The sequence below is a fragment of the Lampris incognitus genome, chromosome 3 (assembly GCF_029633865.1).
Source record: "Lampris incognitus isolate fLamInc1 chromosome 3, fLamInc1.hap2, whole genome shotgun sequence".
Lineage (NCBI taxonomy): Eukaryota > Metazoa > Chordata > Actinopteri > Lampriformes > Lampridae > Lampris > Lampris incognitus.
Genome location: NC_079213.1, coordinates 13,513,037 through 13,540,021, shown reverse-complemented (window position 1 = coordinate 13,540,021; position 26,985 = coordinate 13,513,037). Strand labels below are relative to the sequence as shown.

General features: G+C 44.9%; 1 protein-coding gene across 1 annotated transcript; it reads right to left on the bottom strand.

Annotated features, from left to right (window-relative positions):
- Positions 1 to 549: 549 nt before the first annotated feature.
- napepld (N-acyl phosphatidylethanolamine phospholipase D) lies at positions 550 to 26,925 on the bottom strand. The gene is made up of 10 exons (XM_056277092.1): positions 26,693 to 26,925; positions 22,155 to 22,230; positions 20,466 to 20,594; positions 18,731 to 18,871; positions 7,096 to 7,347; positions 6,705 to 6,808; positions 5,949 to 6,114; positions 4,713 to 4,861; positions 4,384 to 4,498; positions 550 to 3,701 (listed from the first exon to the last, which is right to left on the bottom strand). The coding sequence occupies exons 1-10, from the start codon at positions 26,764 to 26,766 to the stop codon at positions 3,558 to 3,560; spliced, it is 1,350 nt and encodes a 449-aa protein (XP_056133067.1). The 5' UTR covers positions 26,767 to 26,925; the 3' UTR covers positions 550 to 3,557.
- Positions 26,926 to 26,985: the final 60 nt, after the last annotated feature.

The window sequence follows — 26,985 nt, the reverse complement described above, 5'->3', positions numbered from 1 at the left end:
ATATTAAATTGTCCCTAGGTGTGTGTGTGTGTTGGCCCTGTGATTGATTGGTGGCCTGTCCAAGGTGTCTCCCCGCCTGTCACCCAATGACTGCTGGGATAAGCTCCAGCATCCCCGCGACCCGACAGTGGATAAGCGGCTTGGATAATGGATGGATGTTGAATGATTCAGTACCAAATGGTATTGAATCATTCACAGGTTACAGATGAATGACCGGTTACCTTTCAGGGTTAGCATGCCTTAATGACTCAGTATAGCTTGGGTGGAAGACAGGGAGACACCAGTCCATCACACGGGGCCACATGCACAATCATTCAAACACAATTCATGCTTAAGGGCATTTGCAGTCTCCACTTTAAATGCAAGTCTTTGGACTGTGGAAGGAATCTCACATGAACATGGAAATACCATGCAGGCTCGATAAAGAAGGCCTGGCATTGAACCCCAGGACCTTCTCGCTGTGAGTAAACAACATTAACCCTGGAAACCACTGCATCCATATGCAGGAGCATTGAAAAAAAAGTTGTCCAATACCTTTCCAATACCCACATCATGTCATTTTACTCAAACACATAGCATACATATTATACTGTACATTACATAATGTGCACTTGGTTAACAGGATATACATACATTCATTGAAAACAGGGCAGGTAGCCAGCAAGACAGAGTGCGGAAAACAGCAATCCATCAATCAAATACAGAATAAACCAGTCACTGACCAGATTCATCTAGGAACGAATATGTGCATCATCCCACAAAAATGTAAGATGACGTGTGAGATATTATTGCCAACATCATCAACATGTAGACCAGTTAAAACACAGAATTAAAAGGCTGCCAACGCCGGTCTTAAAAAACTTTTGGCATGAAAACCATTTTACAGTGTAGATATGCCATAAATGACTAGACTAGATCACTTCACTATCATCACTTTAATTGATTTGGTTTAAACTGTGTCCAACGGGGCTTACAGTATTTACCACACATTCTTTTTTAGTCAGCCAGATGTAAAAATCTGACTTTACAGTAAAAGTAAAGCAGTGTATCAGACATCGTAACAGCTGGATTTTTTTTTCAAACCTCAGGAGGGACACGGAAGGGCCTGGACCCATCCAGTATGGTATGTTAATATCGCACGGCAGACCAGGAGCAAAATGTGTTAACATGACAGACATCTTTTAGCACTGTTTTAACTTAACGCTTTGCAATTTGTGGGTTTAGCACTTTGGGACAGTTCTCGTCTCATGTCCGCAGTCAAATCGTACCAAAGTAAACTTAAGTGGTAAGCGTTTCTAACTTCCTGGCAGTGATTGTGTTCTCACTTGTGGTAAACTCCAGTTACCTGGCACATGACTTATTAAAACCAGCTCTAAAAATATATATTTGTGAAAATACTGTTTGACCCAAATCTAAAGCACTAAAAAAAAGTATTTGTGAAAATACTGTTTGACCCAACTCTAAAACACAGCAATACTAAGTCCAACGTCTTATTTTAAAACTCAAACAAACAAAACAAAAGTCCTCTACTGGCATTAGGAATCAAGCAAAAACTACTACTTTTTTTTTCAGGAAAATCAGTCAACTCTGATCGTTCAATAGAAATAAGGTAAACCTGGCCGTCTAGGTGGCGTGGCGATCTATTCTGTTGCTTACCAACATGGGGATCGCCAGTTCAAGTCCCCGTGTAACTTCCGGCTTGGTCGGGTGTCCCTACAGACACAATTGGCTGTGTCTGCGGGTGGGAAGCCGGATGTGGGTGTGTGTCCTGGTCGCTGCACTAGCGCCTCCTCTGGTTACTCGGGGCACCTGTTCGGGGAGGAGGGGGAACAGGGGGAATAGCGTGATCCTCCCATACGCAACGTCCCCCTGGTGAAACTCCTCACTGTCAGGTAAAAAGAAGCGGCTGGTGACTCCACATGTATCGGAGGAGACATGTGGTCATCTGCAGCCCTCCCCGGATCGGCAGAGGGGGTGGCGCAGCGACCGGGACGGCTCGGAAGAGTGGGGTAATTGGCCAAGTACAATTGGGGAGGGAAAAAAAAGAAATAAGATAAACCTCTGCTTTTGACCCTCTTCACCCGTCATACTCTGGCTGAAGACATTTGGCATAAAAAGAAAAAGAAAAAAAAAAGAAAAGAAATGAGAGCTGCTAAATCACGGTTTTGCCTGTGTAGATGGATGGTTGAGCACTGATGTTGTGACCTTTGACCTCTGCCCCTGGTTGCTTGAAATACTGAACACACTGAACATTTAGCCAATTCTTCCTTTGAACTAATTTAACTTCCATTGGATAAGGGCATCCAATAAACATCTTAAAATAAGAGCAAAACGCTAAGTACCTTGGTATGGTCAGGCTAAGTGGCTAAACACTGGCACACTTTGCGGTGCTTTTCTGTGGTTTTAAACCGTGTAGAGGAGCATGACCTTGTTTAGTGTTTGAAGTTGAATCCAGCCCAACTTCTGTGGAGAGCTTCAAACGCAATAGCTGGGCATCCTACAGTGGCCTAGTGAGAACAAAGTGACTTGCATTATGTTGATGAATACATTATCCATGAGTTTCAATGTGACACCACTTGTCTATCGTGCTGTTTTGAGAGGCTATGGAGTAAAACAAACAAACTTTACGGCTTTGTAACGGTTCATAAATCAGCAGGCAACTCCGGGGTCTTAAAAGTGTTTAAAATGCACCGTTTGGAAAGATGTGCTCATAATTCAAGTCTAAAAGCATGTGCATGTGTCCATGTGTGTGTATATAAAACGAAGTAATAGTGGGTGAAGTCTATTCATGTACCGAGACAACTCCTGATACCCGTTAAGATCGTTTTCTGGAAAAAGAATCCTTAGGCTTTCACCAAAGTACAATCCTATTTGTTTGGAGGAGTATAAACAGGGCAGTTCTGCCAGCAAGAAGTACGTTTGGGTACCTTGTCAGCATCCTTCAAGTGTACACATGCTGAATTAAACTGAAGAGAAAACAGGGACAGACATGTGGTACTGCACCATTATAGCTACATTACAGTACAGCACTGCACTGGAAAAAAAAGAGCAAACAACAAAAGCATCTTTGGAAGTACTGACACGAGTACAGAAGATCTAATTTTATCTCATTTTGCCTCAGATCTTGTGATTGAATAAACATTAAAACAAGTATCCCGTGTTTTCTCCTCACGAGTCATTGTGTGTATGGTTACTTAGCAAAGGACATTCTAGTGCTGTCCAATCTAACGCTGTAAGAAACATTCAGTACACTTACAATCGAACAGTATAAGCAGCGTTATACTGTAATATATATGATTAGCTAAATATTCTGAATATTGCAACAGAAAAAATTCACTCAGTCCACCAAAAAAAAAGGGAAAAAAAAGAAACAGCAAATAGGACTAAGTTAATTCAAGCCTCATAGTAGTGGAGGATATTACGGTATCACTGGTATGTCATTTTGGCTTGTTATGGCCAACGTAATATCTGGAATCTGTTGTTTACACGCAATGAAAAATGAAACACTTTCCTGAGTATTTTCAGGAAACAACTGTGTGTTAAAAAAACAAAACACCTCATTGATCTGGTGAGACAAAGATTTCCTGTTCCTGTGACGCAATAAGGCGTGACTCCCCGTGGTGCAACGTGAAGAAAGAGTCGAGCTTTAATCCTTTCTGCTCCAGGGCCTCTCTGAGACGAACCGGGGGCTCCAAGTAATACTAGGAATGGTGAGGGAGAGAGGGAGAGAGAGAGAGAGAGAGAGAGAGAGAGAGAGAGAGAGAGAGAGAGAGAGATTAAACGCCAAAGGACTGTTGAAAAATACTGTTATTGATATTATTTTTCTAATACACGACCAAATTATTAGTACTTATAAAATAGTAATCATTTATAACACATTTATAACACTTACTCAGTATAATACCAGCAAAAACACTAACTTCAGCTCTTTACTCCAGTAGGCAGGTTTAAAATTATTCTGTTATAATAAATCTAAATTGGCTCAGTGCCACTGTCTTTTGAATGACACTACAGGCTTCTGTTTGTGTCCATCAGAACTTTCCAAGCATGGCAAGATAGCCAACAGCCGTATTAATGTGTGTTGGCTGCAGGAATTGTCATGCAGCTGAACAGACAATGACTCTTTTGTTTTCATTTGCGTCACCAGAGCAAAATACAGTGTTAGAGCACTTTTCATCTCTCTCTCTCTCTGAGTGCCAGAGGAGCTGGCTGTGCATTGTTGTTTTAATCAAAATTTTCACACTGTGCACGAAACTGTTGTGTTTGTCATGGTTGGCTCCAAGGTGTCAGTAAAGGGCTGACCTGCTAATGAAATAATATCATAAAGTGACCTCATATAAATCTGTCTATCTATTTCCAACACACAGAAACAGAACCCTCTACCTCATATGCGAGCGCAAAGGTCCCCCAGTGAATGGCTAATGACTTCTTGGCCTGAACATCTTGGTGGATCTGAACAGCCTCCTCTGGGTCGACATGCTGCCCTCGCATCACATCCCTGACACACACACACACACACACACACACACATTTGTCAATCACGATACTAAAAATCTTCAGGTTCAAGTCTTTCCGTGGGGTCAAACAGTTAGATGGCCTTGTCATAGATTCTTGAGATGTCTGCCATGTCAAAAAGAAAGAAACTGTGCGCCTGTGGTTGTGTGTTTGTGTGAATGCTTGTGTGAGTATACATGTTGGCTTGCATTGCACACCTGGGCAGGTATGCGCCAATCGGGATGGCTGCGAGATCAAACGGTCCAAAGCGTCGTCCGATCTCCAGGAAGGAAGAGCAGTAGCCGGTATCACCAGCAAAGAAGAATCGATGATCAGGACCAAGAACTGACCAACTGCTCCATAATACCTGGGAGAATGAACAGACATGAACAGGGAAACAGAAGAGATGGAAATTGAAAAGAGAAAAGGGGGGAAGACAGATGGAAAAATAAAAGATTTGGATGTACTCTCATCTATGCTGTTCATTATAAAATGGTGATGTGTCAACAAAAGTCTTCCTTTGTGTTTTGCAGGACAAGAGCTGTTGAGAACTAAAATTGCCAACATCTGTATTTTAACTGAACAAGATCTATTTAAAGTTGGAACACGATCATGGGGAGGAAGAGCTCATTCAGTCCGGCAAACCACGAAACGTCTCGTCCAGTCTTTTGTACCAACAGCCACCAGGCTCCATAACAAGTCTGTCCCCCCCTTCCTCACCCATGCCCCCCTTCCCTGCTTACCCCCCCTTGATTCAGTACCACAATTACCACCTGTCTCCTCCCTTCACACACCCCCTCACAACTACCCCCCTTCCTTGCCCCCCCAGCCACCTATACCTACTGACAGATCTATTATATCTGATAGATCCCTTATACCTGAACAACCTACAGCCCATGTCTCATATCTACTGATGTTATACTGTATGTATGTATGTAGCCCAATCTACTGATTGTTATTGTTTGTCCAGGCAGCCATGGTTGATGTGATGTTGATGCTGATGTCTCTTTTTGCTTTTACCACCATCTATGCCTGAATTTCCCCCACGGGGATCAATAAAGGTTATCTTATCTCGCTGGTCTGCTATTATACAGCAGCCTTTAATACATGTCTAACTTGACAGCTTTTGTATGGTATCAGTCATATCTTTGGTCATTACTGAACATTATTATATGTTAGTCATGATAATGTTTTTGCGGCTCCTTTATTCCCTCTTAAAAAAGACATTTTAAAACCAAGAAAACATTCTGGTCAGATAAAGATTACAATAAGACAAAAGTGAATAAAAAGGGAACAATGGTAGGGCCACACCAATCAATCAGCATTTGTCACTGTGCGCTATGAAGCTGTCGATGCTGAGAATAAACAGCCTCACGCTTCCACATCCACGCACATATACACACAAAGATACAATCATATCTATACAACATACACTCCAATATGTTGCACCACACCTTGTTGTCGTCCAACGGGGTGCGTTTGCTCCAGTGCTGAGCAGGCGTGCAGACGAACGTGATGTCATCGTGACCCGGGACACAGTTCTCCTCCCACCAATCCAATTCCATCACATTCTCACAGCCTGCCTTCACCAGCCAGTCCATCAAACCCAGGGGCACGAACCTAAAGAAGACACAAATACACACACGCACATAAACGTACATGAATTAGTTATATTCAGTGCACACACAAACGATGCACACATACACATGTACACATACACAAACATACACACATAGAGATGAGTCAAGATACAAAGTGAGCACGTAAAAGCTGCATGTGTGTGGTCACTACGTCTTCCTCCTGCAAAATCTCTGATCATTTTCTAGTTCTTAGTATTGCATTTGTGACCTTGGGGCTTTTTCATCACTATGATGTGATTGTCTCAAAATGCTGACATGTGCTAGCCATTTCTGGACTTGTGTTAGAGAACACTGGATGCAACTGCCAGCTGAATAATTCAGCTGTTATTCTGAGCGTAGACCACGCTGCGAATATCAACTCTGGTTAAAGCCATGGCATCTGGATGAACAATTTGTGTCTTCCATCCATCCATTATCCAAACTGCTTATCCTACTCAGGGTCGCGGGGATGCTGGAGCCTATCCCAACAGTCATTGGACAGCAGGCGGGGAGACACTCTGGACAGGCCGCCAATCATCTAGGATTTCATCTATCAGTAGATCTATGAATCCATCCATCTATAGTACATACCAGCGTAGCTCCCCTCCAAAGCGTGCATTAAGGCTAGCCACAGATCCAGCGTCCAGATGATCGTAATGAGAGTGACTGATCAGAACAGCATCTATCCTCGGCAGCTGTTGGTACAGAAGGAAAGAAGAGTACGAGGAAGAGCAGATGAGAAACAAAGCGACAAGTGTTCGATCACATTTAATATTAAATACGATAAAGTGGGAAAAAATTGGAGTAAAAACATTTCATTCAAGAACAAATTCTTAGTAAAAAACCTTTCAATGAAACAAATCAAAATCTTAATAAGGCTTTGCAACAAGACAGTTAAAAACAAAAAAAAAGCTGAGGACTAAGCCCTTCATGAATCCTCATGAGGGAAGAAAAACAACCATGATATCAAAAAGTACAAAACCTGTTCCACTGTGCAGGGGGGCCCTCGGTACCTTTTCGGCCCCATGAACTGGACCGGCGAGGCCCGCTGGCTGAAGATGGGATCTGTCAAAATGCGAAGTCCATCGAGTTCTACCAGAACCGTCGCGTGACCAAGCCACGTGACTCTCAGACCCGGACCGCAATCTGAACCGGAGACAGAGCCGACTTGGTGTCTGAGGTCCGAGTTCTGAACAAAGTAGGGCACCAACACCGGAAGCTCGCTGTCTAAAGCCTGGAGGGAGAGAGAAAGATAAATGAAGATGGAAAGAGAGGGATGGGGTGAGGAGAGGGACAGAAAGGAAGAACAGGAAGTGAGGAGAAGGTGAAAGAGATAGAAAGACATATAGAGAGACAGAGACAGTCAGAGAGAGAGAGAGGGACGCACAGGAAGGAACAGACAGTTTCTGGGATGTTGAAATAAAACAACTTCTGTATGAAATGGCGGTCTGTTTCAGCCTTGTGACCTTCCTCAACGAGGTGGCTAATTTCTTTCAAATGGGAAAAATAGACTTTGTGTACATTGTTGTAAATGAAAAATGAACAGTATACATGAATAATAGGGACGCTGCTCCCCACTGTCTTTCTTGCATCACATTAAGCTGATCTGAGAGCTTGTTTGTCAAAGAGTGAGTGTATTTCTTTCAGTCACTGAATTTCTTCTACTCATGTGATGTCTTAGAGGCCCCAGTCATCCATCCAACGAGGTTAAAGAAAGAAAAAAAAAATCAGATTTTCACTGTTGTGTGAAGGCAGCCTTTGAGACCTGCTAAGCCATTAGAGAGCTCAGCCTGGTTTACAGTAATAGCTATAAATACCACACTGTGTTTATAGCTATTACTGGTAGTTAATTCAAACTAGCGCCAAGATGCTACTGACTACTGACTGACTGCTGCTGGTTAACAAAACACTGTGATGAACATCAAGCAAACAAGTCAAGTCAAGTCAAGTCAATTTTATTTGTATAGCCCAAATAAATGAAATAAACATGAATTCAGGGAAGCATTAATAAAAATATCTATCTGTGCATGTGTGTATCTATGTATTTATCTGTGTGTGAGTGTCTATGTGTTTGTGTGTGTGTCTATGTATGTAGCATATTCCTTTTTGTCTAATTCACTATTTGCATTGAGTCAAGAGAACGATGGGGTGATCACAGATTTGTTCTCTTCTCAAACTGTAATCCGCTAGGTTACTCAAAAAGCACCATCGAAATCTTTTTGATTTTTTCCCCCCCTTTTTTCTCCCCAATTGTATCCGGCCAATTACCCCACTCTTCAAAGCCGTTCCGGTCGCTGTTCCACCCCATCTGCCGATCCAGGGAGGGCTGCAGACTACCACATGCCTCCTCTGATACATGTGGAATCACCAGCCACTTCTTTTCACATGACAGCGAGGAGTTTCAACAGGGAGACGTAGCACGTTTGAGGATCATGCTATTCCCCCCAGTCCCCCCTCCCCCCAAACAGGCGCCCCGACCGACCAGAGGAGGTGCTAGTGCAGCGACCAGAACACATACCCACATTCTGCTACCCACCCGCAGACACGGCCAACTGTGTCTGTAGGGACGTCTGACCAAGCTGGAGGCAACACAGAGATTCAAACCGGCGATCCCCGTGTTGGTACGCTTTCGAAATCATTTAATAAACCAGTGATCTGGTTATTTTTTTCAGTCACTTTGACTGACAAAGGTTGCTAGCAATGACACAAGTAAAGTTAGCATTAACGGACCTGCATAGCAGTCTGCCATCATAGGGCCACGTGTCCAATCATCAGGGGCAGCAACCTCTCTGAGAGAGGATGTACAATTTTTGTGGAAGAAATATGATTGATAATTCCTCCTCACATAATTAATTTAGACTCATAGGCATAAAGTCTCAGCTCTATTAGTCACACTTACACATTTGAGTATTACTCATTCAGTGTGTGTGCGTGTGTGCGTGCGTGTGTCCAGTCCATTCATAGTAGATATTTCACAGTTGTCATATTTAGCTCATTCCTGACATTAGAGCATCTTCAACATTACCATGAAGTCATTATAAAAAGAGTCATTGTTAGACTGCATGTAGCAGTTAAGCAACATTAACAGAGGAAACATCACTATGTGTTTTTTTCCATAGTTTCAGCTGTGGAATGACATGTCAGGGTGTGCTCACCTGACTTGTCCGCAATACAATAGTTGATTTGTAAACTGTCTATGATCTGCAGGGAAGAGCTTCAGGGGATGTTTCTCAAGGAATAATTCAAAATTGTTGTGCTTGGTTTTGTTGGGTTTTTTTGGCAAGAGTTTGTACAAAAAGACTCACAGCTGGTAAAACTCAATAAACCTGTGTGCATCATTTCACTGGCAGGAAGCGACTCCAAGTTTCCGACACTGCTTCAGTTACGGATAGTTGCCATGTTTTTGTGGATAATTTGTTATCGTTACCACATTACAAATAGGGAACACTGGTATAGTTTTGGTCCAACAGCAGAAAGTTAAGGAAAAGGACAAGTCCATACAACTTGTTAGCTTGTTGTTTGGACTATACATACAGTGCTGCTTGAAAGTTTGTGAACCCTCCAGACATGGTCAATGTTTTTGTAAAAAACATTAAGATAAGCTTATTACACATACATTCAAATCCCAATTTGTAAAGCACACCTTCCAAATAATGGACACACACAAAAAAATATATATTTTCATTATTTAATTCAACAAAGGTGGTTTATTTCACAAAAACTGAAAATTTAACATGTGCAAAAGTATGGGAACCCTTGTATTAGTAGCTTGTGGCTCCTCCTTTTGCAGCCATTACTTCAACCAAACGTCTTCTGTAACCACTAACCAGTCTCTCGCATCTGCTTATGGGGATTTTTGCCCACTCCTCCTTGCAGAACTCAGCCAGTTGAGAGAGGTTGGAGGGACATCTGGTATGTACCAACTTCTTCAGGTCTCGCCACAACATTTCAATTGGATTAAGGTCCGGACTTTGACTGGGCCTATCCAGAGTACGGATCCTCTTTCTCTGAAGCCATTCCTTTGTAGTTTTGCTGGAATGCTTTGGGTCATTGTCTTGTTGCATAATCCATTTTCGTCCCAGCGTCAACTCCCTGACTGATGGCAGGAGATTCTGGTCAAGAATTTGTTGATATGCTGGAGAATTCATGGTTCCTTGGATAATATGGAGTCGTCCAGGTCCAGAAGCAAAAAAGCAGCCCCAGACCTTCACATTTCCACCACCATGTTTCACTGTTGGGAGGAGGTTCTTTTCTTCATATGCAGTGTTGGCTTTACTCCAAACATGTTGGTTTTGATTATGACCAAATAATTCTATTTTGGACTCGTCTGTCCAGAGAATGGACTTCCAGAAGGCCTCTGGTTTGTCCAAGTGCTCTCTGGCAAAGTTGAAATGGGCAGCTTTGTTCTTTTTTGAGAGCAGGGGCTTCCTTCTAGCAACCCTCCCATGAATGTCATGGCTATTCAATTTTCGTCTGATTGTAGATGCATGCACATTTGTCCCAGATGCTACCAGAGAGGTCTGCAACTCTCTAGAGGTGATGTGTGGGTTGGCCTTTACCTGATTTATTATTTTTCTGGTGCTTCTGGGTGATGGTTTTGATGGGCGTCCACTTCTAGGCAGAATTGCTCTCATGTTGAAGGCCCTCCATTTGTAAATTATTTGTCTTACAGTGGATGGATGGAGCTGGAATCTTTTGGAGATGGTCTTATAGCCCTCCCCAGACTGATGGGCTGTCACTACCCTCTTCTTCATGTCCTCGGATATCACCTTTGCTCTCAGCATTGTTGATTTGTATGGGACCACAGTGGTTTGGTTGATTTCCTCTCTCTTTTAATTAGTGCAGGCCAAACCCTTTCCCAAGGATGTCTCATTTCATTGGTCTGCTTAAATGATTAATTAAGCACCCAAATGTGTTTCATCCGAGTCTGTTACCTGCTTGACTTAACCACTGCAGCTGGGGGTTCACTTACTTTTGCACATACACTAATTCCATGTTTCATGTAGTTTTTGGACTACTTAAACAAGTCCCACTAAACAAGTACATGAAATTGATAAACATATATCTGACATTTCATACATAAAAACTGGTGATGATAAAATAAGAAAATCATGGTAAAACAACAGAAACATCTAAACTGCTCAAGGGGTTCACATACTTTCAAGCAACACTGTATATATTGTGGCAGGAATGAGGAAAAACACAGGAGACCAAGGCGAGTTTGATGTTTATTCCTCAACTCCAAAAACCAACTGTAGCAGGAACAACCCTGCACCGGTGAGCCCGGGAACGTAAACCACGCCCCCAGCTCACAGTCCTGCTGGGTGAGAGGCATAGCCCCTAGTGTCTGCCACACAGCCCCCCCCCCCCCCCGAACACCCAGAAGGGACTCCTGGAAAGAAAATTAGTGTCTCACTGGAGGCTTAAGCAGCCTGCCATAACGGCTGCGCCGTCCCTCAGCCGAAACAGTAGGTGAAACACAGTCCAAAGCCGGCTGAGAAGCAGAACGCTGAACCCGCGAAGACACTGCAGGGGTCCTGGAAAGAGGACGACCCCGACGGGGAACCTGGGCCGGAAATACAACTTCGCCTGCCACCCTGTGCGCCGGTTTAAGCCTATCAAGCGTGACACGCTCCCTACGCCCACCCATATCTAGCACAAAACCCTTAGGGCCCGTCTCAAGAACCCGAAATGGGCCATCGTATGGGGGTTGGAGGGGCGAGCGGTGAGCATCATGCCGTACAAAAACAAAATGAGCCGACATGAGCTCCGCAGGCACGAACGACCGCGGAAAACAGTGGTGAACGGGGCCTGGAACCCGAGTGCTGTTGGACAAAAAAGGATAAACGGCCAGACGGGGTCGAGGAGCGGAACTCCCAGGCAAAAATTCCCCAGGGACGCGGAGCGGCTGACCGAGCACCAGCTCAGCGGGTGACGCATCGAGGTCCTCCTTAGGAGCCAAACGCAACCCAAGCATAACCCAAGGTAAACGATCCACCCAGTTACCATCCGAGAGCGCAGCACTGCCTTGAGCGACTGGTGAAAACGTTCACACAACCAGTTAGCCTGAGGGCGATACGCGGTAGTGCGGTGTACCTGCACACCCAAGGATCGCGCAAGTGCCGACCAGAGCTCTGACACGAACTGGGGGCCCCTGTCTGAGGTGATATCTGACGGAGTGCCGAAACGGGCGACCCAGGAGGAAAGAAAAGCGCGTGCAACATCCGAGGATGTTGTGGAGGATAGAGGGACAGCCTCTGGCCACCTGGTGGTCCGATCTACCATTGTGAGCAGGTGCGTAAAACCCTGTGAAGAAGGTAGAGGGCCCACCAGGTCCACATGCACGTGGTCAAAACGTCTGGCCGGGATCGGAAACGGTTTGAGGGGCGATTTAGTGTGCTGGCGGACCTTAGCGCGCTGGCACGCTACACATGCAGCTGCCCACCCCTTGACGTCCGGAGGCCAGGCCAGACGAAATTGGAACCGACCAACTTCACCGACTCCCGAACTCCCGGAGGCCAGGCCAGACGAAATTGGAACCGACCAACTTCACCGACTCCCGAACTCCAGGGTGCGAGAGGGAGTGAATTGAATCGAAAACTCGACGGCGCCAGGCCACTGGAACAACGGGGCGGGGACGGCCGGTGGAGACATCGCAGAGGAGGGCAGGACTGCCTTCCTGCATCACAGCGTCCTCTAGCTTGAGACCGGTACGCGTTGACCTAAGGGCAAGGACGTCCGGGTCGCTGGGCTGGTCGGCAGCCATAGCGGAGAAATCCACACCGAGGTGCACAGGACACACAAGCACATGCGACAGACAATCAGCAACAGGGTTGGACTTCCCGGCCACATGCTGAATGTCCGTTGTGAACTCGGAGATCGCCACTAGGTGGCGCTGTTGACGAGCAGACCACGGCTCAGTCACCTTGGACATGGCGAAAGTCAGCGGCTTATGACCCACATAAGCTGTGAATGGGCGACCCTCCAGCAGGAAGCGGAAATGCCGGGTTGCAAGGTGCAGTGCCAGCAACTCCCGGTCAAAAATGCTGTACTTGCGCTCGCTATCCCGCAGTTTGTGGCTAAAAAATGCGAGTGGCTGCCACGCATTCGCCACACGCTGTTCAACCACAGCCCCCACGACTATGTCAGACGCATCGGTTGTTAAAGCTATGGACGCCGTGGGTGTGGGATGGGCGAGGAGGGCAGCATTAGCCAGGGTGCACTTAGCTCCGTCAAAGGCCTGGACCTGTTCGGGAGTCCAATCGACAGGGTCGTTAGCCTTCTTAAGCCGCAGGGCTTCGTAAAGTGGCTGAAGGAGGTGGGCAGCGCGAGGGAGGAAACGGTTATAGAAATTCACCACGCCCAAGAATTCTTGCAATGCCTTAACAGAGACTGGGTGGGGAAATTCCGCCACCGCTTGCACCTTAGAAGGCAACGGGACCGCGCCTTGCGGCGAAATGCGGTGACCCAAGAAGTCAATCACCGGCAGTCCAAACTGACACTTGGCCGGGTTGACTATCAGGCCGTTTTCGTCCAGACGACGGAAAACCTGTTTCAGGTGCGCCAGGTGCTGTTCAGCTGACGGACTGGCCACTAATATGTCGTCGAGCTAAACGAACACGAAAGCAAGGTCACGCAACACCGAGTCCATCAGCCTCTGAAAGGTTTGCGCTGCCCCCTTCAAGCCAAAAGGCATGCGCATGAACTCAAAAAGCCCAAACGGGGTGATCACTGCGGTCTTGGCCACGTCCTCTGCGCGCACGGGAACCTGATGATAGCCGTGTACCAGGTCCACCTTAGAGAAAATAGTGGTACCTGCCAGGCGTATGGAAAAGTCCTGTATGTGTGGGATGGGATAGCGGTCATTGGCGGTGACGTTGTTCAGGCGGCGAAAATCGTCGCAAGGCCGCCACGACCCATCCGCCTTGGGCACCATGTGAAGCGGCGAGGCCCACGGGCTGTTGGAACGCCTCACTATACCCAGACGCTCCATGATGGCGAACTCCTCCTTGGCTGTAGCCAATTTTACCGCGTCGAGGCACCGCGCGCGCGCAAAAACTGGCGGTCCCACCGTGGGAATGAAATGTTGTACCCCGTGTTTAGTAACCGCGGTGGAAAAGGCAGGCGTAGTCACCGATGGAAAATCCGCCAGCAAGCGCTGAAAAATATCCCCTAATGCTAAAAAGTTAGCGTGTGTTAACGGCCCGGCTCCCCGTCTCGCACGGAACAGTGGCGAAAGACACAGCATAAATTAAACGGCGGTTTGCAACATCAGCCAGCAGACCATTAGCACACAGAAAATCCGCGCCGATAATAGGAACAGTAATGGCGGCCACTACAAAGTCCCACTCAAAATGGCGCCCGTGGAAGCAAACAGTCACCAACCTTGTGCCAAACGTCGCAATGGACGAACCGTTAGCTGCACTTAACTGTGGGCCGCCGCCTTCGGCCGACCTGTCTGTCTTAGCAGGAGGGAGTAGGCTCTTTTGCGAGCCTGAGTTCACCAGAAACCGTCTTCCTGACATCGTGTCCTTAATGAAGAGCAGCTCACTACGTCCGCCAGCGCCCACAGCTGCTACTGAGCGCTGCCCTGGAGTTTCCCGCCGCCTCAAACGTGCACGGAGGGACGCAGCGCCTCGGTTTGCCGCCGAACCGCTGGTGGAAGAAACAGAGGCCGCTCCCGCGCCGTCTCCGGGCAGTCACTTCAGCCACCACTGCCGGGACCGCGTCCTCCGACGTCGGCTGCAGAGGCTCCGATGCCACACTCTACACAGAGAACCGTCTGGTAGCCAGCAGGACCCGATCGGCCTCCTCAGCCAAACCTCGGCAGTCACCAGCGGCCAGACACGGGGAGTTAGCCAAAGCCGCGCGCACAGGAGACGGGAGCTGGCGCAGGAAAACGTGCGGGAAAAGGAACCCGCCTTCGTCTGAGCCTAGCAGCGACAGCATATTGTCCACGAGATCCACAGCCGTCCCGTCGCCCAAACCGCGGTAGATAGGCTGTACCTCCGGAGCAGAAGATGTTTGAGGGCGACGTATTTATCGTGTTGCGGAGGGGGCCGGGTCGCTCTGCCAGAACTCTGGGAGTTTCACAGCCGCGGCGAGAACGGCCGGCTGTGAGAGTTGGGGCGGCGTGGCCGAAGTGGATTCACACTCCTCTTCTGCTCCAAACATGTTCAATTCGGGGTCACCAATGTGGCAGGAATGAGGAAAAACACAGGAGACCAAGGCGAGTTTGATGTTTATTCCTCAACTCCAAAAACCAACTGCAGCAGGAACAACCCTGCACCGGCGAGCCCGGGAACGTAAACCACGCCCCCAGCTCACAGTCCTGCTGGGTGAGAGGCATAGCCCCTAGTGTCCGCCACAATATATGTATAAAACTTTGTTAAAAGAAACACTCAACGGTAGGGAAAGTGCTATACAAATAAGGAGCAAAATAATCCAGTGAGTCGAGTAAATTCTTTGAGACAGTACAAGCTAGGGATGTGAACGTGTACTAAAATCTGTACACGTTTACACGGTGCAATGTTTGCCATTTAAACGTGTACACGTTTCAGGATTTCTGTGACTTTTGAAAGTATGTCGGTGCTATACCGCTAGAGGTCGCTGTAGCCTTATTATTCCATAGATTCACCGCGGTTAAGGTCGCCGATGTCGTACGACACAACCAGGCTACACCATTTACAAAAGATCGAATATCTCTGAATGAGTATGCGTTAGAAAATTGCTGTTTTTGGGGTGGGGTTGGGGGGAGTTTACCGCTTCCGCGAAGCCCTTCGACACAATTAGATCCCGCTGAGAAGCTTTCTAATCCAAACTCCCACGTGGGGCTTCGCAGATTTTTACTAGCCGCCATCCCATGCTTCAATCGCGCTCGCACTTGTCACGCCGCAAAGAATGATGACGTTATCACGCATTATATAAAAAACAAAACAAAACAAAAACCTTTACGTTTATCGGTTAGGGATTTTTATTAAAACTGTTATGGTTTTATTTCCGTGTAAACGTGTTACACTGACACACCCCTATTACAAGCCGGTTTCATGACATAAGCATGAATCAGCTGATGGCTGTCTATGACATGAAACAGGCTTGTACTGTCTCATAAAGAATTTATTTGACTCACTGGATTAATATATAAATAACTTTATTAAAAGAAACACTCAACGGTAGGGATAGTGCTCAACAAACAAGGTGCAAAATAATCCAGTTAGTCAAGTAAATACTTTGAGACAGTACAAGCCTGTTTCGTGCTATAAGCAACCATCAGCTATATACAAACCCCAATTCCAATGAAGTTGGGACGTTGTGTAAAACGTGAATAAAAACAGAATACAATGATTTGCAAATCCTTTTCGACCTATATTCAACTGAATACACTACAAAGACAAGATATTTAATGTTCAAACTGATAAACTTTGTTGTTTTTTTACAAATATTCCCTCATTTTGAATTTGATGCCTGCAACACGTTCCAAAGAAGCTGGGACAGGGGCAACAAAAGACTGGGAAAGTTGAGGAATGCTCAAAAAACACCTGTTTGGAACATTCCACAGGTGAACAGGTTAATTGGAAACAGGGGAGCGTCATGATTGGGTATAAAAGGAGCATCCCCGAAAGGCTCAGTCGTTCACAAGCAAGGATGGGGCGAGGTTCACCACTTCGTGAACTGCATGAGCAAATAGTCCAACAGTTTAAGAACAACGTTTCTCAACGTACAACTGTAAGGAATTTAGGGATTTCATCATCTACAGTCCATAATATCATCAAAAGATTCAGAGAATCTGGAGAAATCTCTGCACATAAGCGGCAAGGCCGAAAACCAACATTGAATGCCCGTGACCTTCGACCCCTCAGGCAGCACTGCATTAAAAACCGACATCATTCTGTAAAGGATATTACCACGTGGGCTCAGGAACACTTGGGAAAACCATCGTCAGTTAACACAGTTCGTCACTACATCTACAAGTGCAAGTTAAAACTCTACCATGCAAAGCGAAAGCAAGAATGGGAAAGAATTCCACCTACAAAGCTTCAACAATTAGTGTCCCTCAGTTCCCAAACGCTTATTGAGCGTTGTTAAAAGGAAAGGTTATGTAACACAGTGGTGAATATGTCCCTGTCCCAGCTTTTTTGGAACGTGTTGCAGGCATCAAATTCAAAATGAGTGAATATTTGCAAAAAAAACAATAAAGTTTATCAGTTTGAACATTAAATATCTTGTCTTTGTAGTGTATTCAATTGACTATAGGTCGAAAAGGATTTGCAAATCATTGTATTCTGTTTTTATTTACATTTGTGGAAGAAATACGATTCCAACTTCATTGGAATTGGGGTTTGTATATATATATATATATATATATATATAAACGTTTGGTTTTTTTCGGAAATCATCAATGGTGTAGAAAAAAGTGCTCAACAAATGAGGAGCGGAATATTAAGATAGATGTAAGAGTACATTAAAGTTTTTTTTTCCGGCATTTATCGTCACCAACGCCATGGAGGGTTTTGAACAAGACTTTGAAAAATCACCAACCTTGGCTTTGCAGATGACATAGATCTAATCGCCAGCAACAGGGAAGAACTAGCTGAAATAACCAGAAGACTGGACAAGGTGGCTAAGGACATGGGTATGTTGATCAGTACTCAAAAAAGCAAAATCATGACAACAAAAGATCACCCGAGGAGGGAGACTGAAGAGATTGAAGAGCAGAACATGGAAATCATTGTTGACAGCGAAAAACTCGAGGAAGTCCCATCTTTCAAATATCTCAGATCTGTGATTAACGAAGACGGAAGATTGGAAAAAAGAAATTAGGAGCAGAATCGCCATCGCAACAAGCGCAATGACCAAACTTAACACGATCTGGAAAGATAAAAAAAACTTGGAACGAAGTCAAAAATGCAACTGCTCCGCACCATCATAATAGCAACTCTTCCATATGGTGCAGAATCCTGGACCCTAACAAAAGCTATGGAGAAAAAAATGCAAGCCATGGAGCTTAGCGCATATAGAAGAATGCTGCAAATCCCATACACAGCGCACATCACCAGCATTGAAGTGCTGAACAGAGTTAAGGAAGCTATTGGTCACCATGATAGTTTACTGACAATGGTAAAAAAAGGGAAATTAAATTGGTTTGGGCACGTTTGCCGAACGGAAAGGACACTTGCAAAGGACATCCTGCAAGGCCTGGTAGAAGGGACTAGGAAGAGAGGGAGACCGAGAAAAACCTGGGTAAACAACATCAGAGAATGGCTACAGATGAGCGTAGTGGAGGCGGGGAGAGCTGCAATGGATAGGGAACGGTGAAAGAGACTTGTTGAGGCATCAGCTGTGCTCCTACGACCTGCATAGGTTACGGAACTCAATGATGATCTATCTTATATATAGATGTGTGTGTGTGTGTGTGTGTGTATATAAAACTTTGTTAAAAGAAACACTCAACGGTAGGGATAGTGCTCAACAAATAAGGAGCAAAATATTCCACTTAGTCAAGTAAATTCTCTATGAGACAGTATAAGCCTGTTTCATGCTATAAGCAATCATACAGTTGGATTTTGTTGGTCCCCCTGGAATTGAGAGAGTTTTTGGTTACACACCTAAGTACCTACCTCTTTACTAGTTGGCACATTGCTGTGGTTTTTCTCCAAAAAAAAGAACCTGAGCAGGGTTGAATAGGAGGGAAACTTCCATGTAGACCAAGGGTTGGTCCAGCGGCCATGTTTGTCCTGACAAGACTTTGTTACTTCCTCCTACCATAAAAGAGAACAATTACAACACATTTAGTTAATTTATAACTACCCAGTGATGACTGTGTTCGATTTGCTTGAGCTGATATTCATTTTGGTGTATCGTGGGACATTCTGCAAGCTGACGCTACTACTATTATTTTCAGCTGCTCCCGTTAGGGGTCAACACAGCGGATCATCCGTTTCCATCTCTTCCTGTCTTCTGCATCTTCCTCTGTCACACCAGCCACCTGCATGTCCTCCCTCACCACATCCATAAAACTCCTCTTTGGCCTTCCTCTTTTCCTCTTGCCTGGCAGCTCCATATTCAGCATCCTTCTCCCAATATACCCAGCATCTCTCCTTCACATGATCTCAATCTTGCCTCTCTTGCTTTGTCTCCAACCATCCAACCTGAGCCGTCCCTCTACTACAGGGGTGGCTAACCATGTGCCATGGAGAGCCATGTGTATGCAGGTTTTCATTCCAGACAGACTCCACGCCAGGTGATTTCACTGATTAGCAACCCTTTAACCAAAGAGGAAGAATGTATCAGTGAAATCAACTGGTGTGGAGTCAGGTTGGAATGAAAACCTGCATACACATGGCTCTCCATGGCACAAAGTTAGCCACAGCTGCTCTAATACAATCGTTCCTAATCCTGTCCTTCTTCATCACTCCCAGTGAAAATCTTAGCATCTTCAACTCTGCCACCTCCAGCTCCGCCTCCTGTCTTTTCGTCAGTGCCACTGTCTCCAAACCATATAACATAGCTGGTCTCACAACCATCTTGTAAACCTTCCCTTTAACCTCTTGCTGGTACCCTTCTGTTGTAAATCACTCCTGACACTCTCCTCCACCCAGTCCACCCTGCCGGCACTCTCTTCTTCACCACTCTTCTGCACTCCCCATTACTTTGGATAGTTGACCCCAAGTATTTTTGTCACCTCTACTCCTTGCATCCTCACCATTCCACTGTCCTCCCTCTCATTCACACACAGGTATTCCATCTTGCTTCTCAATCAACATTCTCAAAGCAAACATCGCATCTGTGGTGCTCTTTCATAGCATGAAACCATACTGCTGCTCGCTGATCATCACCTCTCCTCTTAACCTAGCTTCTATTATCTACGGACTCACCCTAGCTTCTTCTTTCCCATATCTTCATGCTGTGGCTGATCAACTTTATTCCTCTGTAGTTGCATTTCACCATAAGAACATTATACCAACAGCCAAATATGGTGCTGGTAGTGTGATGGTGTTGGGAAACTCTTGCGCGCACACACACACACACACACACACATGCATTACTCCCTCACCACATCCATAAACCTCCTCTTTGGCCTTCCTCTTTTCCTCTTCCCTGGCAGCTCCATATTCAGCATCCAAGTATTCATTTCATAATGATATAAATCAGAGGAAGGCAAACAAATCCTAGCATTTATGAAAGTGCAACCAGCAAATGTTTCGCGTTCTGACTTGATGAAAGACTCAAACAATTAATCGGCTATCAAAATTGCAATCAATTAATTTTCCATCGATCAACTAATAGATTAATCGACTGACAGCTTCAATGCTAGTGGGAGGGAGGGATGTGGGAGTGGGTCTGGGGTTCTACCTCCAAGCGGTAGTCCAGGCGAAAGCTCTTGCGGGAGGAGCGGGTGGAGCTCGTCCTCCGTGGCGTCTGAGGCTGAGGGGTCACCTCCCCGCCATCTGTCCCCCTCAGCAGACTCTCTGTGCCATCCGCCTTAATGATAAAAAGAAACACATTGGAGGAACCACACACAAAACAAGACTAAGGGTCTAAAAGCCCCGCTGGCGGTTCATACCACATCTGAAGTCCAGGCTTGCCAGCCTCCACAAATGAAAATATTTCTTATATAGATCCTCATACATTTACTGATGTGCACTAGGCCTACAAAGTATGAGAGGCCGTATAGGCCATATTCCATACTTTACCTCTCACATACACTACTGAAAATGCTCTCACATACACATGTGAAATGCTCTCACATACTACTGAAATTCCTCTTACATACAACTATTGCATTTCAGTAGTATGTGAGAGGATTTTCAGTAGTATGTGAGAGGATTTTCAGTAGTATGTGAGAGGATTTTCAGTAGTATGTGAGAGTATTTCACATGTGTATGTGAGAGCATTTTCAGTAGTGTATGTGAGAGGTAAAGTATGGAATATGGCCTATACGGCCTCTCATAACAAAGTATGACTTTAACATGGTGTTTAACACTACTAATATCATCATCAAAATATTATATCACCCACCAATCTGTTGCTAGTGGGGCTAAAAACACACATATGAGGGGGGTAGGCAAATGGAGTGAGTTGACTTCCACACAGGGAGGTAAACTACCCGTCTCAATTAGGTCTGCCCCCAAACATGACATTTTCAAATCCTGCTTAAAAGCCCACCTGTTTCCTCGCATTTGAGTCTACCCATGTTGTTGTTTGTCCCATGTAGTCTCGTCTACGTTACTGTGCCTTGTTGTGTTTTCCTACTGTCTTATTCAACGGTACTGTGTGGCACTATGTTGGCTTGTTAATTTGCTTGCTTCTATCAATATTTATATTATATATAAGTATATATTTTAAATATAATCTTTATATTGGAGTATGGAAAACACGTACAGGTCCATGTGTTTATTCCATGACATCAGCAATATTTCCAAAGTAATCACCTACAGATGGTGTGAAGAGCCACATAAGCTTGTATTAGAAAGAGCAGACATGTGGTTCACAAAAGGTGACTTTTTTTTTTTTACAGAATTTGCTGTGGACATCAAGACAAAATCTGGCACATTTTCACTGAGCCATTACAAACGCTGCAAACAGGCTTATGACCCTACTGCCTGTCCCAAAATACTTCCTGGTCTGATAGTGGCTTTATCTCACAGCATTACACAAGGGGTCATTTTCCTGAATACAAATAAATAGCTGGAGACGTCCTCCAAGATTTATTATCAACTCTACAACCGTCACTTCTGAGATGACAATAGTCAGTTTGCTAACCCACGTCAAAACAACAACAGGAGTTATTGTATTCTTTTTTACCTCCGCCTTTCTCAAATGTGGGTTATCATTTGCATGATTTGGCTGCTGGCAACACCTCAAATGTCTCCGGCGGTGACTGCCGCCTCCAAACAAAGTGCACCATGTTATCCGGGTGATGTTTCGGCTTTCATCCTGTATGGTGGTTTATGTCTAATTGACCACTTCACATCCCATTGCTGTCTGATTCAACTCAATCACAGAAAATAGAGGAACGGCTTAAATGGTAAATAACATTACCTCCACCTGGCCACTTCTCTCCTCCAGCTCCAACCTGGCTGACGCCGCTGGCTTCTCCATGGGCTCACCAGCAGTCCTACATACACACACACACACACACACACACACACACACACACACACACACACACACACACACACACAGCTGCTAAGGGAGGGTAAAGCTTTTCTTATTCAGTAATTAGTCATCCAATACTAAACTGGGCTGACTCAATAGTCAAGTGTCATACACGTTATTACACTTAAAAACACCTACTTCATTCTCTGCATACCAGACACTTGGGCTGGGAACTGGTAGGTGCCTCCCAGTCCGATATTACCATGGTAAATTTAGTGCAGATTCGATGCATATCATGATTTTTCAAATATCCCCAACATAAGAAATTCAATATTTCTCAACGCTTCAGCCAAACATGAAAACTGAAATACAAAATAAAATAAAAAAATACCCATTTTAAGCCCCATGTGTTAGAAAAGCTTACGACATGAGCGTGCTTCCCCGAGCGAACGACTGAAACATTCACAGATGTCGACATCATCAAATCAAACCTCACTCATCAAAATCAACAGCCTGTGTCTTTATTCTGCTTTAACATCGTGATTCGGGGGAAACGCTGCGATTTTGAAGTCGACACGGCTTGGTACTACTTTCACTGAATAGATTCACCCATCGACCTTAACGGACATGGAGATATTTAGGTAGAGGCACACAGAGAGCGAGAGAAGGAGGGATTCAGCGAGAGGCAGAGAAACTACAGCTAAATACGGTACAATGCACTGAAATGGAAGCAGCAGGAATCTGACTATGCTCTCATCTCATTTCATGTCAAGACTGTTTGCTAGAGAAAACTATGACTGCAAGCTAACACAACCTCACTCAATTTCCATCTCAACCGCAACTGCTCTCGGCATGAGGAAGTGATTCATTAGATAGGTGATATTTACAGATAATAACAATGCTGTTTTATTGTGTTGCACCGTAGATGTGAGGACGTCACCGGCCCTCTGTGGGACATACTATGCCATAGGATGGCCTTTAAATTTTTCTCCAATTCCTTGGGGCGCCCCGGTGGCTCACCTGGTAGGGCGTGTACCACACGGGGCTGAGTCCTTGCCGCAGCAACCTGGGTTTGAGTCCGGCCCGGTCTCTTTGCTGCATGTCATCCCCTCTCTCTCCCCTGCCTTTCCTGTCTCTTTATTATCGCTATCAAATAAAAATAAGGCAGAAAATGCTAAAAAATAAAATTAAATTAAAATTGTTCTCCCATTAAATATGACACAAATAGAGCTGGGTAATATATCAGTATCATGGTATGAGACTAGATATCATCTGGGATTTTGGATATCGTAATATCGTGATATGACATAAGTGTCTTTTCCTGGTTTTAAAGGCAGCATCACAGTAAAGAGATGCAATTTTCTGAACTTATTAGACTGTTCTAGCTTGTTTCATTCTGTTCTGTTCTTTCTAAACTATACAGAATGGACAATTAAAGCACTTGAACTTGCTTACTTGTGACTTTATTAACTCAGACAGTCTTCACATTGAACTCAGCTCTGGCCAGCATTACTTGTGGTCTGTGTCACACTCTAACTGCTCCCTGGAACAACACAAACTAGGAACAACAATCCTATTGTTTCATAGCTGTTCTACTATTTGTCTCTGCCTGTTTGGACATCATATCCACATTACAATATCATCAAAATATCGATATATCAAGGTATTCAGTCAAAAATATTGTGATATTTGAGTTTGTCCATATCGCCCGGCCCTAGAAACAACTGTTGAAGAGATATCTCGAGACTACAATTACTTCAGCTATGCCTACATCAATCAGTTTAGGTCAGCAGACTTACACCATCAACGAAACAAGATGGAACTTGTATAATCATTTCTGGCAAGTTATAGGCCATCATTATCTCATCTCGCAGTCAAAACTGCCCAGGCCACTTCCTCCTCAAACACGATCGACCACATTTCAAACTAACAAAACGTACAGGGCAATTTAACACTGTGGATACGGCCCAAACTCAATTAGAGCCCTGTTTGTCTGGGGTCCTTAAATGAAAAGGCTATTGATATGCATTTGTTTTACTTATTATTACTATTATCTCTATGAGCATGGTGAGGGCAATCACAGCAATAATAATAAAAAAGAAAAAGTTGTAAAACACAGCAAAGTTAAAAGTGACAAAAGAAACACATCAACAAATCAGCTGTGTTGTAATTGGTCAGAAAGAAAACCTACATACCCTCGGCCTCTGTTGGCTTTAACCGAGTGCTGGGTGATACAGGGAACGTTATTATAACAATAACCATATGGGAATATCTGATATGCAAAAGCACGACTGTACATCTGAGAATCCAGCTGAGCTTCAGCCCACTCTTTCAAATAATGCTCCTTTCGAAAACGTCAAACCCCATTTTGTGAGACAAACTTAAGGGAACAGACCCTGCTTATTATCATTGATGTAAACATGTCTGTGAATGTTCTCATTCATCCAGGTCATGGCTATCCAAAGGAATTGAATCAAGTGCAACTGGACTTGCGCAACTGGACTTGGTATCCAGCTGCACTTGATTCAATTCCTTTGGATTGATGTAGACAGCAAAATTGTTTTCCTAGATACAACATCATCTTGGCACACACATTGTGGCGCGGTTGCATAATACGGTGGTATTGCAGCCCGCTTAACTGAAAAGGTGAGCACATTACTATCCTGTCCATGAGTCAGGGGTACTTAGGCTGATAGGATGATAGCCGGTTGAGAAGATTATGACAGATTATGAGAGACATACAACTTCACAGGGCCACCAACAAACCCTGAACCACGCTCACACACGGCGGGCACATCGTGCACACTTCTGGAGCGCTGATGATGCACTTGGCTGGATGAATAGACTTTTAATTCCTCACTACACACACAGCCACCGAAACAACAATGGACCTTTGTTGGACTACAACCAAAACAAAGATGCACGTAGCAGGGGTGCTGATGTGGTCATATGAAGCACAAATAGGGCTTGACATCTCGGTCCTGATCTCTCTGCAGAGGAGACCAAGTCAGTTAAAAAAAAAAGTCAACAGATTTGCCTTTTTTTTTTTGCAGACCGCCAAAGGGCACACACATATTGGCAGAGGCAAGAGTGAGACCACACAAGTTTCGAGATTGACGTCATACTGAACTGACGGCTTTTCAGTAAAGAGAGAACTATGGGTATCCATTACCTGTGACGTTTAAAACCATCCAGTGCAACACCGTGCAGCACACACTGCAGCCCAAACACACTTAATAGACATAAAAGGGGGGGGGTGAGACAGGACGGTACAAACGGACGAATGAATCTCTCGCTTGCCATTACCACCAATCGGTATAAAAACCGACGACTCCATCACTGTCAATCGGCCCAACGCAAAACTGTGGAGGGCGCTAGGTGCTCAGTCAGTGACGCGACACAGATTTTAACACACGCGTTAATAAACAAGTATTGACAGCCACCATTTTCCGCCTGTTGACCATACAGCCTCCTACGTGAGTGTGTGTTTGCCTACCTGACAACTTTCATGCAAAAGCGCAGCAGCGGTTGGAGCAGCTCCCTGAGGACATTATATGCCTTGTATTGCGTTACATGGCGTTATATCGCAAATGCAACCGGAAATGAGCGCTGCCGGTGGGCGGACGTCCTCTCCCGTGTGGTGCCCCGGTGGTACCGATCATCGGTAAGAGCGCCGTTTCTTCTTCTGTGACGTCGGTGAAAAACCCACCGGTCATGTGACCAAAGAGCGCTAAGCAACTTTTTTTCCTCCCTTGAGTTCTTTTTTTTTAAAAGACTACTTGTTAGAGCCGGTTTGTTGGTTTAGTGCCATAATTCATATTTCATTTATTTGCCTTGCATTTCTCTATTGTTATGCAATATGTATCATTCTATGCATTATGCCTCTGAATGAAACTGGGTTCTTGATGGCAGTTCCCTTTATTGCCCAGTAGGTGGCTCTACCTGTCAGAGCGGAAATGCATTACCTGTCTATATAACGTGTGTGGTCCTGATGACATTCAGGTGTGTTTGTTACCGGCGACGGCAAACAAGTTTTTGACCGTCACGTCATGTCGTTTGTTGTGCACTTGTCAAGGTGTAGATATAAAATTTTAATCGATTTTTTTCAACGAGATTTTCCATAAAAAATACACAAGTGAATGAATATGCTGTAATTAAATGCTGTTTTACACGAAATGCTTATAAAAACAACTGCAGCTTGAACATATTAAAGGATGTCAAGCGTCTGCTGATGGAAAAGCGAATCAAAAAGACGGAAAAAGTGACCGGACTACTCAAAGACTTACTATAACAGAAGTCGATGACATTCTTTAGGAACTATGCCAACTACGGACTCAAAACTCGTCTATGAGGTGGACTCCTGCTGGTGTCGTGCATGTGTGGGGTGGACATAATAACCAGTCATAACATCCAGTCATAACATCCAGTCATAATAACCAGTCATAATAACCAGTCATAACATCCAGTCAGTGAACGCTTACCTTGAATAAATATTCTTGCGTGAAAAGCGACGGAGACATTTGAATGCGCGCAGATCCACGACGCGCACACGCATAGTCAGACACACTGACACTTAACTGAGCGGACTTTCACAATGCAGAATAGATTCGAGTTGCTGGTTTCTGATCATATTTACAGAGGAACTGTGTGATTTAAAAGTGACCCCCCCCCCCGACCTTTCGTTTATTTGTATTTTGAATGGAGGACGTAGGAGTTTTCTCCACGACACTCAGAGCGGAAAGTTGCACTTCCTGATGCGCAGCCGCGTTGAGGG

Bases quoted from the DNA above. Each gene is read 5' to 3' on its own strand.
- napepld (XM_056277092.1), bottom strand. From the start codon at position 26,766: ATGCGTGTGCGCGTCGTGGATCTGCGCGCATTCAAATGTCTCCGTCGC. The intron at 6,115-6,704 runs GTATGTACTATA...TGTCTTCTTTAG, and splicing joins TTTGGAGGGGAGCTACGCTG to GTTCGTGCCCCTGGGTTTGA. The intron at 3,702-4,383 runs GTAGAGGGTTCT...CACCATTCCTAG, and splicing joins CCTTTGCGCTCGCATATGAG to TATTACTTGGAGCCCCCGGT.